General features: G+C 42.3%; 1 protein-coding gene across 2 annotated transcripts in view; it reads right to left on the bottom strand.

Annotated features, from left to right (window-relative positions):
• STK39 (serine threonine kinase 39) overlaps window positions 1–17,706 on the bottom strand; it is a 317,449-nt gene that overhangs the window by 176,640 nt on the left and 123,103 nt on the right. For both annotated transcript variants that reach the window (XM_010858933.1, XM_010858932.1), the window contains exons 9-10: window positions 9,952–10,000; window positions 9,785–9,850 (exon numbers count right to left, since the gene is read on the bottom strand). In XM_010858933.1, coding sequence (XP_010857235.1) covers window positions 9,785–9,850; window positions 9,952–10,000 — 115 coding nt within the window. The remainder of the gene's footprint in view (window positions 1–9,784; window positions 9,851–9,951; window positions 10,001–17,706) is intronic.

Here is a 17,706-nt window from a genome sequence, read left to right as displayed (position 1 = left end):
CCTGCCTGAAGAATCCCAGGGACGGGGGAGCCTGGTGGGCTGCAGTCCATGGGGTCACACAGAGTCGGACATGACTGAAGAGACTTAGCGATTCTGACCAAACCTGAGACCTTCAACCAAGCTGGACCAGCCTGCAGTTCATAACCACACAGAATTAAAACCTACTGCTGCCCTCTACTGGGCAGACCTGGAACAAAACTAACATCCACCCATCAAGTATTTGAAATCACCTAATTTCTTCTCTGGTTTCTTGATAATGTATAAATTTCAACATTTATAAATTAATGATAAGCTTCCAAGAAGAGGGGGAGCAATTTTACAAAAATTCAGACCCATTTTCCCTCTTTATCAACTAAAAGAAGCGACAAAATGGTAGCAAACTGGGAGCCTGGCTTCAGACTTGGCTACTATATGACAGCATGAACTTGGTCAGGGCCCAACCAACCTAGGTCTCAATTTTCAGGTCTGCAAATGGAAGAATCACAAACCAGGAGATATTTATGGTCCTGGTTGCTCTTTTTCATTCATTTTTCAAAATGTATAGCTTTTTCTTAAAAAGCTGTAATAATCTAACATATTATACCTCTATTCTGTTACTCAGGACTTCACTGATTATTACAAGGACTCAATGGACATGAGTCTGAGTAAACTCTGGGAGTTGGTGATGGACAGGGAGGCCTGGCATGCTGCAGTCCATGGGGCTGCAAAGAGTCGGACACGACTGAGCGACTGAACTGAACTTAGTAACGAGATAGATGTAAACCAAGGGTTTTGCATTGCATGAAGACCCACAGTAAGTATGATTCCCCCTCTCTCCCTTTCCCACGTTCCCCCTGGGATCAGCTCCAAGACATTTTCTATTCTTGTAGGACATTCTACACCCATATCCTTAAGTATTTGTTCTCTGCTGCTCTCTGAGTTTTCCAGGTCTGGTGATGCAGGCACTATATTCCCCACTGAAAGGCAAGCCCAACAGCTGCACTGTATCCTTTTATCTGTCTGCACACCCTGTGTCCATTATTGGCAGCAGTGGTTGTGATGGCAGCAGCCCTTACTGCAGCAGAAACAGCAATGGTAGCAGTGGTATCCCCAGCGGCCGGAGTGAAAAAGGTTACAGAAAAGCAACAGTGATATTAAAATAACAAAACTGTAATAGTAAAGCCGTGTGTGTGTGTGTGTGTGTGTGTGTGTGTGTGTGTGTGTATGTTAGTCGCTCAGTCGTGTCCAACTCTTCCAGACCCCATGGATTACAGCCTGCCAAGCTCCTCCGTCCATGGAATTCTCCAGGAAAGGATACTGGAGTGGGTTGCCGTTTCCTTCTCCAGGGGATCTTCCCAACCCAGGGATCAAAACCGGATCAAAATCTGCATTGCAGGCAGATTTTTTTTTTACCATCTGAGCCACCAGGGAAGCCCAGTAAAGCCATATATGTGATTATAAAAATAATAAAATTTACCATGATTATGATAATAACTAGATTTATAGAGTCATTTACTATTTTGTGCCAACTATTGTGCTATACACTTCCTATGCTTACCTTATTTCATCCTCAAAAGCCTGAGGTGGGTTGTTATTACCTCCCCCATGTTATGAATGAGACACCAAGCCTCTGGCAGGTGTTAACAACTGCTAATGCTACCAAACTCCTACTAGCCATTTCTCTTCCCTTTAGAATCCCCAAAGCCCTTTTATCACATTATTGTCTCCACATCTGCAAGAACCCTGGCGAACTCACCACATTCCTACAATGAAGTTTACAGGGTTCTCCCTGCGCCCACGAATGGCATGGACTCCCCCTGCACCACCTTCATGTGTATTAAACAGCAGACTGTGGGCTCTGAGAATGACAATTGTGCCTCCCCAACAGCCTGCTTTTCCTGACAGCAGAGTGAAAGTGTTGGTCACTCAGTTATGTGTGACTCTTTGCGATCCCATGCACTGTAGCCCACCAAGTTCCTCTGTCCATGGAATTCTCCAGGCAAGAATACTGGAGGGGGTGGGCATTCCCTTCTCCAGGGGATCTTTCTGACCCAGTGATCAAACCCAGGTCTCTTGCACTGCAGACAAATTCTTTACCATCTGAGCCACCAGGGAAGCCCCTGCCTTTCCTATTTGTGCTGTTTAATCCTGCCCACCCTCTCCATCTGTATCTCCTTCCTGTCCTCTCCCTTTCCTTCTTCTTTCTTCTGAGGTACAATTCAGTGGAAAGAGCACCGAAGCAGAAATAAGAATTGCCTGTTTAAGCAATGCGACTTTAAGCAAATCTTTTCAGCTCTCATGCATTCCTCCGCAGTACATAATAACACCTGCCCTGCCTACCTGTCTTGGAGCACAATTGTTTCAAATAAATAAGGAAGCATATCTGAAAGCAATCTAACAGGTGTGAAAGGATAGCAGCTCTATGTGTATTTAATTCCTAGTGTTCTTAGGCTCTTCACAAACACGTCCCCCACTTCACACAGTGGAGGGGATTGCTGTGGAGAGGGATGCCCTGGCCCGCACCCACTGCCAGCGCCTTGATGAGGCAGCGAACACTGGGACAATGGCGATGAAATAACGACGGTCATTCTTTCCTTCTTTTGGCAGGCCTCCGTGGGCTCTTACTCCATTCTACCCAGAGCAACAGCAACAGCCACCCACGTCACTCCTCCTCCCCCACCTGCCTTAAGGCCTCTTTTGTTGCTTCCTGTTGCACTGCATATTTCTAAATTGCCTGTCTACGGTAACCACAAGAATTATTCTCCTTATTTATCAATACATGATATCCACAGCAGCCACTGTTGAATGGAGCGCCCAGTGTGAGTCAAACGCAGCACCAGACTCCCTGGGCAGATCCTCTCACCCCCATGGGCAGCACCATGTCAGTGTCCTTGGCTGCATCTGAAAGATCAGGCAGCAGAGCCAACAAAGGACACCGATTCAAATGCTTCCGCTTCCAGACCTGGTACAGAGGCTGGAGCAGCACCATTGCCACCACTCACCTCGATCTGAACACCACACGCTAGCAAAATGTTCACTGTCTGCAAGGCTGCTGGGAAATTACAGAGAAATCCTATCATTTATATCCTCTGAATGTACAACCACAATGCCACAAAGCAGAAATGTTTCCTCGAAAAAGGACTAACGACCCAGTAAATATTCACTTTACCTTTTAATGTTTAATATAAAGAGGGAATGTAATATTAATGTGTCCTTCCTATTAAGAGCTAATTGTGTTTACAGTGAAGAAGCTGACAGATGCTCCTTAAGCACGTGATAACATCACCAGTAAAGGATTAAATCAACATCATGTGCCTTGTAATATGATACGCCAAGAGGAACATGGCATCACTTACAAGATAGTCCCATCAAAAATGCATACACTGCATCTAATCATGAAGAATTACCAGACAAACCCAAACTACAAAACAGCTGTCCTTACTCTTTAAAAGTGTCACAGTTGTAAAAGAAAAAGAAAGACTGTTCCAGATTAAAGAAGACTAAAGGAGAGATCAAACTATACGATCCTGGATTGGGTCCTACACCAGGCAAACTATCATTGGCAGAATTTATATGAGATCTGAAAATTAAGTAATAGTTTTGCACCACTGTTAGTCTCCTGATGTTGACAATCATACTGTGATATAAGAGAATGTCCTTGTTTTTAGAAAATACACACTGAAGTATATTTAAAGATAAAGGGCATCACGTCTATAGCTTTGAAACGTTCCAAAAGAAAGCATGAGAGAAAATAGAGAGAAATGTTTATACTATTCTGCTAACATTTTTGTAAGTCTGAAATTATTTCAAAATAAAAAGTAAAAACAGTACCAGTTATCAATACATGTCAAGTTTCAAATGTGAACTATAATATTCCTACCTACTGATTCCTAAATACACAGAAGGACCACATGGAGCCAACAGCCTTGGGTCATTAATATAAAATGAATCTCAGAGCCTGATATAACAAATTCTGGAACCCAAACACACCATCCAAGTTCTTTCAATTCACAAGGGCTTCACCCAAATGTAGTAGTGATAAAATACCCCCTTCCTCCTGATAATCACTAACCATTTTTAACTTCTCAATTTCATAATTAAGAAAATTCAAACCATAAATCCTCCAGCGAGTCTACTCCCCATGAAAACACAGACAACCATATTAAAAAGATACACTGTGTTTTGTTTCCCCACTTCATCCCTTCTCTGGCCAACATACTTTTTAGCTAAGCAGTTGGCATTTAGACAGGGTGCCCCTGTCCTGCCATCAGTGAGCTTTAACCACAGCAAGTATATGAATATGAGTGTGAGTGTGTGGGGACCCAAGGTTTATTTCACAAACATAAAGCAAAGACTTCAGCCAACTCTGATACTCAGATGCTCCTGCAGAAGTGCACAGAGTTCTAAGCATCTGCATCTGATTCTAACAGAATGATTTACACCTTTTCCACCCAGCGATTCCAGGAATGTTAATGATGGAACAATACTTGGCCAAGCTTTCAAACACCAAAAGACAGCTGGAGACAGGCCCCTAAAAAAGCCACATGAGAAGAAAATAAAGCCTTTTCTTCTCATGCACGAGGATAAGGAATAAGCTAAGAAGTTATACAGCTGCACTTACTCTGTCCTCCTGGGTCATTATTAGCATGTTCTCATTTAGAATTTACAGTGTCCTATGGTCAGTGAAAAAGTTGGCTTAAAGCTCAACATTCAGAAAACGAAGATCATGGCATCCGGTCCCATCACTTCATGGGAAATAGATGGGAAAACAGTGGAAACAGTGTCAGACTTTATTTTTTTGGGCTCCAAAATCATTGTAGATGGTGACTGCAGCCATGAAATTAAAAGATGCTTACTCCTTGGAAGGAAAGTTATGACGAACCTAGACAGCATATTAAAAAGCAGAGACATTACTTTGCCAACAAAGGTTCGTCTAGTCAAGGCTATGGTTTTTCCTGTGGTCATGTATGGATGTGAGAGTTGGACTGTGAAGAAGGCTGAGCACCAAAGAATTGATGCTTTTGAACTGTGGTGTTGGAGAAGACTCTTGAGAGTCCCTTGGACTGCAAGGAGATCCAACCAGTCCATTCTAAAAGAGATCAGCCCTGGGATTTCTTTAGAAGGAATGACGATAAAGCTGAAACTTCAGTACTTTGGCCACCTCATGGGAAGAGTTGACTCATTGGAAAAGACTCTGATGCTGGGAGGGATTGGGGGCAGGAGGAGAAGGGGATGCCAGAGGATGAGATGGCTGGATGGCATCACTGACTCGATGGACATGAGTCTGAGTGAACTCCAGGAGTTGGTGATGGACAGGGAGGCCTGGCGTGCTGCGATTCATGGGGTCGCAAAGAGTCAGACACGACTGAGCGACTGAACTGAACTGAACTGATGGTCCAGAAACACCAAATCTCTCATTACCCCTTCTCCACATTCCTGAGGTCAGAAAGAATTTCCATTTCATAGACAGAAAAATCAAGGTGAAAGAAAATTAAGCACTTTCCTGGTGGTCCAGTGGTTAAGAATCTGCCTGCCAATGCAGGGGACACAGGTTGGATCCCCGGCCTGGGAAGATTCCACATGCCACAAGGCAACTGAGCCCATGCACCACAGCTACTGAGCCCGAACACCTAGAGACTATGCTCTGCAACCAGAGGCCCCTGCACCTAGAGAAAGCCCACAGGCAGCAACAAAGGTCCAACACAGACATAAATAAATAAACAAAACTGATTTCTGAACAACACTACCTTTCAGCAAAAGAACCTCGAATGGACCAAATACTCTGCCTCCAGGGGAAGAAAACAAAAACAAATATCCTTAATTTCTGAAGTTACTTTTACATACAAAAAAACAAAATCATTTTATGTCAATAAATTACCAGAGAAGACGCACGGGTCTGTCTCTATTTTTTAATGTGCTTTTCCTGATTTAGATGAGTCATTCTGGACGCAGACAAGATCACCTACCCACGTGGAATTATGTGGCTCTCAACGAATGCTTCACATTTGGGGCAATCATGAATATGAGAAGCCTCTTTCTTTCACATCAAAAGACTGCATTGATGGGCTCCATGGGCAGTCCTAAGGGCAGCTACAATACCAGTCCCTCTCTCTCTTAAATATGAGGGTTGTTCATGTTACAGAAAAACACGTATTGAAAAACAGCTCTTAACTTGGATTACCATAAGGGAGGAGCAGCAGAGATTATGGTTTATGACAACGAATTTCAAACAGCTTGGTTCCCAAAATGTCCAAAGCTTGGTCAACACACCCAGTTGTCATGTAAACACTGGTATATCAATGAACTGTTTCTGTTTTAAAAACAACAAACTGAGGAGACAAAAATCAAGGGACTAACAAAGAGTAGCCTGTGAGGAACATATCCCCAACCAAGAAACTAGAGTACAGTTAACTAGGGGCACCGCAGCACACAGGAAGGGAGACCGCTGAGAAGATGCCAATCAAGACAAGTCCAAGAAAGAGTAACACAGAGAGCACTAGCGGCTCCTCTGTATCGATTTTAAATTACATTTACTTAAACACTTTAAGAACCTACATGTAAAGAGTCATCTTACCACAAGGGTTTTCAATTCACACAGTGATTAAAATAGTATTTACTTCCTAGTGGCCACGCCCACATGAGGGGTTTCGAATGAGGAACAGCGGGGATGCTTATCAACATCATGAGCCCAGGAGAAGGAGGGTGGTTTATTATTAACAGGAAGCCCAGGAACAAGTATATGCCAAGCATTTGAGAGGTTCAAGAGAGTGACAAACGAGTTTCAAATGGCTTTTCCTTGGCCCACTGAAGCATGCATTCACTGAGTCAACAAACACTTGTGGGCACTTACTATGAACAAGACACGCATTCTGATGGATGCTGTCCTGGTTGGCATACCTGCCATGGAACCTACGGGCAAGGAATGGCGCGTAGTTGAGAACCGAATACACTGTAAAACGAGAATTATGACAGGAGAACAGCCAACGTAATGAAGCTGGAGAGTCAGAATAACATTACTATGGGGCCCTTCTCTTTTCTATTATGATGTTTAAAGAACTAATTCACATTCTGTGTGACTCTGTGTGACTTTGAAATGTGTGGCCATTGTCCTTTCAAAGGAATGAATGACAAGCCCTGAGGTTTAAGTCTCAGATCCAGGAGCAAACAAAAGGGCAGAAGACATGGTTGGAAAATCATCTCCCAAAAGGAGCTCTTTGTTATTTAAGATACATTCAAAATGAAATTTGGAATGCACAGCACAATAATATGTAACAATATGTAATCTAAATTTTAAAAAAAGGGAAGTGACAGCCTGAACAGAGTCTTTGCTGATGGAGTGTCAAAGGAAAGTACGGGTTATGTAGTAAGAACTAGAGGTGCTTTAAGTTTGGTATACAATAGAGTTGACTCTTAAACAACACAAGTTTGATGTGCAAGTCCATTCACATATGGATTTTTTTCAGTGTTCACTACAGTACAACACAATCCACAATTCAGTGAATCTGCAGGTACAGAGGAACCATATACACCGAGGGCAAACTATAAATTAAAGCTCAGATTTGAGACTGCACAGAGGGCTGGCGTGCTGTTCAAGGGTCAATGGTATAAGGCAGGAAGTTGAAATGGTGCCATGAATTTAAGGCTAAGGAGCTTGCACTTTATTTGATAGGCAACTTGTTTCCCCCCATTTATTTGCTTTTGTTTAATTTTGGAAATCACGTTTGAGCAATTAAGTGACATGCTTAGACAGTTAATCTTGCACTAGTGCCCAAGGTGGAATGGGTGTAGGAGAGTAGTTATTAACAGAAATCTACAGCAAATGTTCAATTAAAAACAGGAGGAAACATTCCAAGAAACGGTGCAGAGGAAAACATGGAGAGGACTCAGAAGACAAAGAAGGTGGCGTCTGATACAAAAAGCAGCCCAGGGTCCTGAGGTCAGGCAGCTCAGGGAGTAGCACCAAACACAGGCAGGTGCGGTCTGGGAGGGGAAACACGCTGTATAAGGAGCCGAGCTGGAGGTGGGAGGGGGAGGCCTGGGCAGGACGCAGGCTTGGGAAAGCCCTTCTGGGAGCAGCTACAGGATGAGATCAGAGGGAAACCGAAGCAAAGGCCTTTGGGGGCACACACTGTGAAAGTTAGTGGCTTTCTAACAGCTTTCTTCACCTGTGGCTGACATTCTAGTTATCTGATCAGAGGACCCCATGCTAGACCCCAACACCCCAGGCAAACACTCCAGGCACCTCCTTAAGCGTTCTGGACGGAGTCCCCGCACTCTGGTGGGTACTCTCGACTTTCTGTTGCCTCAAACTGAAGCTCTGGCTTCTCTATGCTGCCCCTTGGGAGGTCTCACTCTGATGCTGCTGCTGCTAAGTCACGTCAGTCGTGTCTGACTCTGTGCAACCCCATAGACGGTAGCCCACCAGGCTCCCCTGTCCCTGGGATTCTCCAGGCAAGAAAATTGGAATGGGTTGCCATTTCCTTCTCCAATGCATGAAAGTAATAAATGAAAGCAAAGTTGCTCAGTCGTGTCTGACCCTCAGCGACCCCATGGACTGCAGCCTACCAGGCTCCTCCATCCATGGGATTTCCCAGGCAAGAGTACTGGAATGGGGTGCCATTGCCTTTTCCAGTCACTCTGATGGAATATTGCTAAATTTTCACTTTTCCTTCAGAGCCATCCCAGAGACCAGCCCTGGTTCACATCTCCACAGTCAGGATAGTGATCCCCCATCACCTGCCCAGACTCACAGCCTGAGAATCAGCCCATTCCAAAGAATTCTGCAGGTCTAGGAGACGGGCTCAGATACCCGCACAAGATGGGTCATTTCTTGAAGTCTATTTTAAAATCTAATATTTAAAGCAATTTGAAAGCATCAGCTAAATGTATTTCATACCCAGTGATTTAGAAAAAGCAGTGTCTAGACATTAACAGTCCAAGTTACTAACACTTAGGTATCCTGAGATGCAACCTCTCATGCATGTATTTCTTGGCCAATTTTATTTACAGAGCAGACAACTTAGATTCATGTCAACTTCCCCTGTAAGTATTAATTGTAAAAAGGAAATAAAAAGAACCTTCCCCTTTCTAAATCTGTGCCTATATCAATATTTTAAATTTAAATATCTAATACAATTTTAAAATCAAACTAAACCAAACCAAATCTGAGGTTAAATTTTGTTACGTTTCATACCATAATAAAATCTGTCATTACAAGCAAGAAAAACTCTGGGTCAAACATAAATACACTCACACATACATACCATTTTTAAAAAAAATTTTAAATCCAGTTTTTTAGGTAATTATTAACATAATTTAGTTAACATAGCATAGACTACAGAAAAAATCAAGGTCTTTTATGAGAAAAGAAACTATGTCACTCAGATATTCAAAATAACCATTAAAAATGAAAGTTTTATTTTTCATTTTGTCATTTCAAGCTGATTAAAAATGACTGTTCATCTTTGGTAAAATCCACCCCCCAAAAAAGATATTCAAAGATATTTTACCTCTCCAGTGTTTTAGTCTCAACACAAGCCCCTCCCCTCCGAACTTCTTTAAGCAAAGCCAATAAATGGAAAAATGAAATCATTTTTAGTTTCACATTGTTTCTACACCCAAACACATAGCTGCAGCCTGAGGTAACCAAAAGGCAAAATGCAGTTATCTGAGTAATCACTAACCCAGTAATCTCTAAATACACACCCTGACTATGTGGAAATCTTTTTTCTTATTCTTCTACAGGCTCCACTTCCCTGGGTGCGGGAGAGGCTCCCACTGGGGCCAGAGTGCTCATGGTGCTTACCTTTTTGGCTCTTTGGGCTATGTCTGGTGTTCTTGTAAGCAGCTTTTCAATCAGGTACTCTCTGTTCTGCAAAACAAATATTCCCAATGTTTGACATCAAATATGATACACTGAAATTCATAGTGATTTAAAAATAGCAGATTTACTTGGGTTTTTAAGCATGTTACCTTGGCTTTCTGGAAGAATTTGCATTTTAAAAGTTCTGCTGCTGTGGGCCTGAAAGATCAATAATAAATTAGAGTTGAAACAATGACCACTCAATAAAGACACTGCCTTGATGAAACAACTTAATCCTAGAGTCTTTCTGGAAGACCAGTTTCAGGAATAGCACACCACAGACTAAATTCATTGTAAGCCGGCACCAAATAAACTGGCATCGATTTTCCAGTTCTTTTCAAACACCTCGACTGCAAAACACACACACTCCTGTAAGTTAAATATGTGGGGCATGATCAGCTTTCCATCCTCCATCCTCACACTTCACTAAGTGAATGCAGGGTTTCTAAAAGGTGGCAGACTGACACGTCCGTGAGCTAAATCCCTGTATTATTCAGAAGCAGGACAAGCGGCAGTGTGACCCTATCAAGGAAACTATGTCCACAGTGTTCTACGATTCTCCATGAGCGGCGGTGGCTGCAAGGGGACCACGCATGCGTACAGGCTCTATCCACCCACTGAGTCACCCTGTCTAAAGTGTACTTGGACTACTGTTTTCAAGGAAACATAAATGTGACAGTGACTAATAGAATGCAAAGTCACTTCAAAGCATTACGAGACTAGTCTGATTGTTTCCTCATGTGTCACTTGTTTCTCTGTCCTGTATTTTCCATAAACTGACAGTTGGGTCTAAAGGACTGGCTAGGCTGACACAAGTATTTGGGGGAAGAACACTTCATAGATGATGCACATTGTAATTACTGCAGCACTGGGAGGCACATGATGATAGGTTATTTCACTGGGACAGATGTTATGTTGAACCACTTGGTCCCCAGGCCCGAGATCTCTCCAAGGTAAGTCTGCCCCACTGCAACCAGCAAGTTTTCTGTTAGATAATACTTTGCCATGATATGCATATCCTGTTCTGGAGAATCTTTCACCTGCTGGTTGTAGCATCTTTGCCTTAAATAATTATTTCATTGGAGGTGGCAGGACACTGATTTTTCTACTTCTATCATTCCTTCTACATTAAATAACTGGCACTCTTCCACAAAGAACCACTCCCTTCATCAACAGGTCCTGCAGGCATGCAGAAAGAATCACATAAACCTAGAGGACAGACAGACAGCAAGATAACTGGGCTCCTCTCTTAAAAATGCTGGTGTCGTAGAAGAAAAGGGGAGGCGTGAGGGAACTGTTTTAGATGAAAACAGATTTAAACATAAAACTAAAATCAACATGTGATCCTCTCCTGAGTTTTGAATTTTAAGAGGAGAAGAAGCTACAAGACACATTGAGAAACAGAGATGGGTGAATGTGCTAGGCAGTGGACAATTTTAGGAAATTTCTGTTCATTTACTTTAGCGTGGAAAAGTATTTTGGTGATGGAGGAATGTGTCTTTATTTGGAGGGTACGCACGCTGATGTCGTAAGTTTGTTCCTTATTTTCTGTTCAGCCAATAAAATTTAGATAAATAGGGACAGCAGATATGAGAAAGGTGAATAATTGTTGAATCTAGGTGTTTACAAAGACATAAACACTGTTATTTTATCATCTTTTCTGTATGCTTTAAATTTTTCATAATAAAAAACTGGGAGGGGGGAAGGAAGCCTGACTGAGTATCATTAGATCTCTTCTCATGCAGTGATTGTTGAAGTGCCTAAGACTACTGTGCTACGGAATCCAAGTTTACAGGGAGCCCTCACACTTGAAGAGACTGGAAACCAGTGCTCTGAACCAGGAAGCCCCACTAAAATGTTTCCAGGGACCCAGCATACAAAAGAATTAGGGAACGTCGTTCAGTGCACTGTTGAACAAACTGTGACAGTCTGCAGGGGCCATAGACTGCATTTCTGTGCAAAGACATTTTCTCTTTAAATTGTTACTGTGCTTTTCCTCAATTTCAAGTAGAACACTGGTTACAAGTACCTAATAAAGAACCCCAAATGGCCATAGCCAATGCAACCAGCAGCCTCTAATTGCTAATTTCTTTGAGTAAACAAAGGTCTACATGACAGGCGGGCCACACTTTACGTTCTGTGTTCCATATTCCTTGGCAAGTCGATTCAAATTCAGCAATTTTTACCTTGGACCTTGTTTCTGTACTTTGCTTACCAGGCAACTAGAACTAAAAAGGATAACTCAAGTGATTTAACTTTGGTTGCTTTTTTTTTTTTTTTAACGTAGACTACTTTTAAGAGATCACTGGTAGAGTCTTTTGCTTCCAGCAACTGCAAATTCATCCTTTCACTCTCTCAGTAAGTATGCAACGAACACCTGCTATTTGTCAGGTATCATGCTAATACTAGGCACACTCTGATGACGATGACAGATGTAAGCCTCGTCGGCTTACAATCTGGCAGATAAGAGACTATGTTGTTGGGCAGGGAGAGGATGGTCAGAACATCCTAACACATGGGTTGTGTCTGTGGGAAGGAGACGGCTACTGAGAGAACATTCAGAACCATTACACAAGGGACTGGGTATGTTTGGCAACTTACGCTGTGAAACCAAATTTCAAAAACCAAGACACGTACAAAATAACCTAGATTTAATTTTTCAAAGTGAAAAAAAAAGAAACCTAAGAAAATTAAGATGATGAAGGAGCTCAAGGCTACTCTTTTGGTTGAAAGCCTCCACTCTCTCTGGTCAAAGGGCTTCCCTGGTGGCTCGGATGGTAAAGACTCTGTCTGCCGTGTGGAAAACCTGGGTTGGATCCCCGGGTTGGGAAAATTCCCTGGAGAAGAGAACAGCTACCCACTCCAGTGTTCTTCCTGGAAAACTCCATGGACAGAGGAGCCTGGCAGGCTACAGTCCATAGGGTCACAGAGAGTCAAACACGACTGAGCCACTAACACTTTCATTTTTTTTCTGGTCAATACTGTTTTGACACAGTCTCCTGGCTAGTCTCTCTGCCACTTCTCTCTTCCTCATTCCAACCCACCATCCACACTGCTCCCTAGCTGGCTTCTAAGCAAAAATATTTTCTTATCCCTCCTAAAGGATTTTAGTGGCCTGAGATCCCAACTCCTCCAGCCTCACTTCCAATCATGCCCCACACCAACTTATCCTCCAAACACAGTGACGGTCTCACCCACGCCTTGCTCTTTCATGGCAAAGCACACTGCTGTGCTTCAGAATTGTTTGTAACCAACTGGCACACACTTGCTTATCCATCAAGAACCCATTTAAATGGCATCCATCTTCAAAGATACTTCTCCCAGCTCCTACAAGTAGAATTCATTGCTCACACACCAATCCACCCACACTCATTTTGCAATTATCTGTTTCTGTATCTCCCTGCTCCACCTCACTAGGTTACAAGCCCTTCCAAGGAAGGGACCACACAGTGTTCATTTTTTCATAGCCCCAAAGCCTAACACAGACCACAAAACTGCTACAGCTCAATTTCATGCCAGAATCAAATACAGGGTAAAAGTGATGTTACTAGACATCTGAGCACCAAACTACAACTTCTGGAACTAGAGTTAGCACCAAATTCTAAGCATCTATTCAATATAGTAGAGAACAGGAGAATGATGTAATGAAGACAAGACTCAGGCTAACAAGAAACAAAAGGAAAGAGGTGTATCTGCGTGCGATGGAGGCACTGAGGAGCAAAGTCACAAATGCCTTCCTTTCTTTCTCCCCTAAACCCCCACCTCCTCGCTTTAGCTTACCAAGGTCAAGTGTAGGACCCATGTAAAGAGAAGGCTGGGAAATGCCAGATATACCTGGAGATGAAGGAAGGCAAAAGCAGAAGGGGGCTGCAGAGGATGAGATGCTTAGATGGCATCACCAACTCAAAGAACAGGATCGGAGCAAACTCCAGAAGTGGAGGACAGAGGAGCCTACAACACGGGGTTGCAAAGCACTGGACATGACTGAGTGACTGAACAACAACAACAACCTGGAGATACAGGCCTGGGACTGTGTTTCCTTCCCCAGCAAGGTCATTTCTGAGGTCATCAAGACTGTCAAGGGGAAAAGCATGCTGAAGAGAAGAGAAAACTCTGTTCTCTGAGCTCTACTCTTAACTTCATCAACAGACACAGAAGCACAGTGACATGAGAAATGAGAAGTTGTTTAAAAAGCCACACTCCTTTTTTAACAGGATTAATATTTAAATAATAGGTAACCCTGACTCTATAAAAGAGAACAGCTAAATAGCAGATCCCTTTGGAGTTGAATTCTACATATGTCAAACTGCCTCCATAAAAAGTTTGGAAAAGTAGGAGGAATGATGAAAATGAGGAAGGGAAGAAAGTGAGGGAAGGTATGAGAAAAATCAAGATGCACGTTGCCCATTTGATTTTAGGGTTTTCACGTTTTGGGCTTATGTTATAGAGATTACTATGTGTGCGTGCTCAGTCATGTCCAACTCTTTGCGACCCCATGGACTGCAGCCTCCCAGGCTCCTCTATCCATTGGATTTCCCAGGCAAGAATACTGGAGTGGGCTGCCATTTCATTCTCCAGGGGATCTTCCCAATCCAGGGATCAAACCCACATCTCCTATATTGGCAGGCGGATTCTTGACCGCTGAGCCACCTGGGAAGCCCATGGAAATGACCAGTGCAGGGTTAATGCAGGAACCATCAATGCTGCCTGCCTCTTAGCCGAGTACTACAGTAGAAAGAATTCTGCAAGCATTGTTATGTCTTACAAGGCCACTAACAATTATCAAGCAATACAATATTACAAGCAAACAGCATATTACAAGAAATGCTAAATTGCTATACCAGCAACTGTAATGATGTCCCAGGCTTTGAATAATGATTCGATTTTAAATCCTTAAAAACAATGCGGAAGGAGTCTGCAAGCAGCAACATTCTCAGAAGAAAATCCCTTAAAGGATTCAAATACATGTGGATAAGCCAAAGTCCACCAAGACTTAAAATAATGTTCAAAGGATTCAGGATGAATATGATACAGTTTAAATAGTTCTGAAAATTTGTATTTTAACTTCTAACAATACATTCACCTCCGGCAGAGCTGTATTTCTCACCCTGCCCCCACTCCCAAAGAAATATTTAAGTTTTATTTGCTTCCAATGGATTCATCTATGCAACATCCACTCCTTTGTGGATGGAAAAATGTGCCCAAAAAATGCTAGTTATTTTTATAGTTGCCATCCATATAAAATATGTAGCCTCTAAGAGAAAGGATTTTTTTAAGAATAGCAAAATGTTCTGCTATGCAAATACAAGCAAATCTTTGTCTATGCAAATGCAGGGCACAGACTTGGATGAGGCAAAGAACTCTGACACCCAGCTCTCAGGCAATGGGAAGTTCCAAGAGTTCTTGAGGTTGACAGAAAGCACAGCTCCTTCTCAGCTAGCCTGAGGGCTCTCACACTGCAATGATTCCGTCTGGTCACTGTTACCCAGTGATATGTTTTCACTCATTGCTAAAAAAAGGCACTCAGTAAAACCAAGGTGTTGGTACCAGTTAACTGCTTTTAGACCACAAGCAGAGGATCTATATGCTGGCAACAGAAATAAATATAAGGATCAAAATTCCTGCCTTCACCCCTCTCTCAACCCACTACAATCTGGTTTAGCTCTGAAATTCTTTTCAGTGAGTCTAAATCATCCCCAAACTGCAAGCTCCCCATTGCTTCCAGGTGTTCAAGAAATACCACTGAGTATGTAATGCAGACCAGTCACTGTGGACAGAAAGACAGAGAGACAGAAAGATGAGACCTAAAAACCTAAAAACCTAAGGAACTCATGAGGAAATTGGATATGTAAGTCAATTAATCTACATAGTGCAGTAAGTGCTACAAGAGACATATCTTCAAATAGGAAGTAGGAAACCAGAAGTTGCAATGACTCCGCCGGTCAGGAAAAGACAGGTAAATAATGAAGAAAGAAAGAAAATGGTAATCCCAATTTCATGAATACTTAGAAATACTCAGGCACTGTGTTCTCTGCTTTAAATGCATTATCTTGTTCCATCCCCATAGCAACACTATGACCTGATGTTATTAAGCCCATTTTACAGACAAGGAAACTGAGGCATACAGATGATGAGGAAGAAGGGCTAGGACTCTCACCCAAATGTATCTAACTTTGAGAATATGGGGCCTTTGAACTAAGCGGTGAAAGACAGGTGGAAAGGGGAGAGGAGAAGAGGAAAAATATTTGGACAATATAAGCAAAGGCAGAGAAGACAGGAAATAGTCACACTTTCAGACTTGCACAACAATTAAATGTTTACTTATTAATTCAGTCATGAATACATATTTTAATTGCATCCTATCATAATACTGTTTTTTTCTACCCTCACATCTCCCGAATCATTTTTACCCAAACTTCCTACACTGTGTTTTTTTCATTACAAGAATGAAATACCTGGGAAGTTTATGCACCAATAATACTCTGTTATAGAGGACAGTTGTACAACAGTGAGAAGATTATGTCATAGAGAAAAATACCTTTTAAAAAGTCCTTAAACTATTCATACTTTGTAAATCAATACCGTTACTAAGAGAGTACTTTGAGGGAAAGACGTTTTGAATATCTGCTGTACATGTCTTTTCTAACAGTTTTGTTGTTATTGTTTAGTGGGGTGATGGGAACCTGACATTTGAGTTCATATAACAAATTAAACCTGGAAACACTCAAGATTATTGAGAAAAATAGATGGAATGTTAAATATAAAGTATGATGGTCTATTTTGACAAAATTATGAGTCTCCTAAAGGGATATATTTTCATATCAGTAAGTACACTAACAATTGTGTGTATGTTCAGTCGCTCAGTTTTGTCTGACTTTCTGTGACTCCATGGACTGCAGCCTGCCAGGTTCCTCTGTCCATGGGACTATCAAGGCAAAAATACTGGAGTGGACTGCCAAATTTCTTCCTCCAGAGGATCCTCCTGATCAGAGATCAAACACGTGTCTTCTGCATTGGAATGAGGATTCTTTACCACTGAGCCACCTGGGAAGCCCAACAATTCTACCCTCCAGAATCTTTTATCAACATAGCTGGAATTGTGATTACCTATCACTACCACTAGGTGGGGTCTCAACTAAGAATCACAAAGACCATCAGTTATAATCTAGTGCTAAAGGGGAGGACAGGTTCTTCTCTCACTGGGTTTGCAGGATCAAGTTCTGTTTTCCTTGCCAAAAACTTACATTTGCAGATAAAACTTACATTTGCAGATGACACCAAATACAAGAAGAAAGTAAGCAAGTCTTGCATCCCTGTTACAATAAATGATTTCAAGATGCTTAACAGCAGAGTCTTTGAACCTGGCTTCATGAGAAAGGTGACTGCACAGAGAAGCTTCAAGGCAAGTTCAAGGGCTTCCCCGGTAGCTCGGTTGGTAAAGAAGCCACCTGCAATGCAGGAGACCCCAGTTTGATTCCTGGGCTGTGAAGATCTGCTAGAGAAGGGATAGAGATCCACTCCAGTATTCTTGGGCTTCCCTTGTGGCTCAGCTGATAAAAAATTTGCCTGCAATGCAGGAGACCTGAGTTCGATTCCAGGGTTGGGAAGATCCCCTGGAGAAGGGAAAGGCTACCCACTCCATTAGTCTTGTCTAGAGAATTCCATGGACTAAGTAGTCCATGGGGTCACAAAGAGTCGGATACGACTGAGCAACTTTCACTGTCCTTTTCTTCTTTCAAGGCAAATTCAGTGAACGTAAAAGAAGTCACTGCAAAGAACAGGTAACATAATGCAAAGTGTGTTTATTCTAGAGAAAGGTAGCCAACTCAAACAGTAGATCACTGTGTAAAAGCAAAGGCTCAAGT

Source organism: Bison bison, unplaced genomic scaffold (assembly GCF_000754665.1).
Source record: "Bison bison bison isolate TAMUID 2011002044 unplaced genomic scaffold, Bison_UMD1.0 scf7180017864452, whole genome shotgun sequence".
Classification (NCBI taxonomy): domain Eukaryota; kingdom Metazoa; phylum Chordata; class Mammalia; order Artiodactyla; family Bovidae; genus Bison; species Bison bison.
This window is presented reverse-complemented; position numbering and strand designations above follow the sequence as displayed.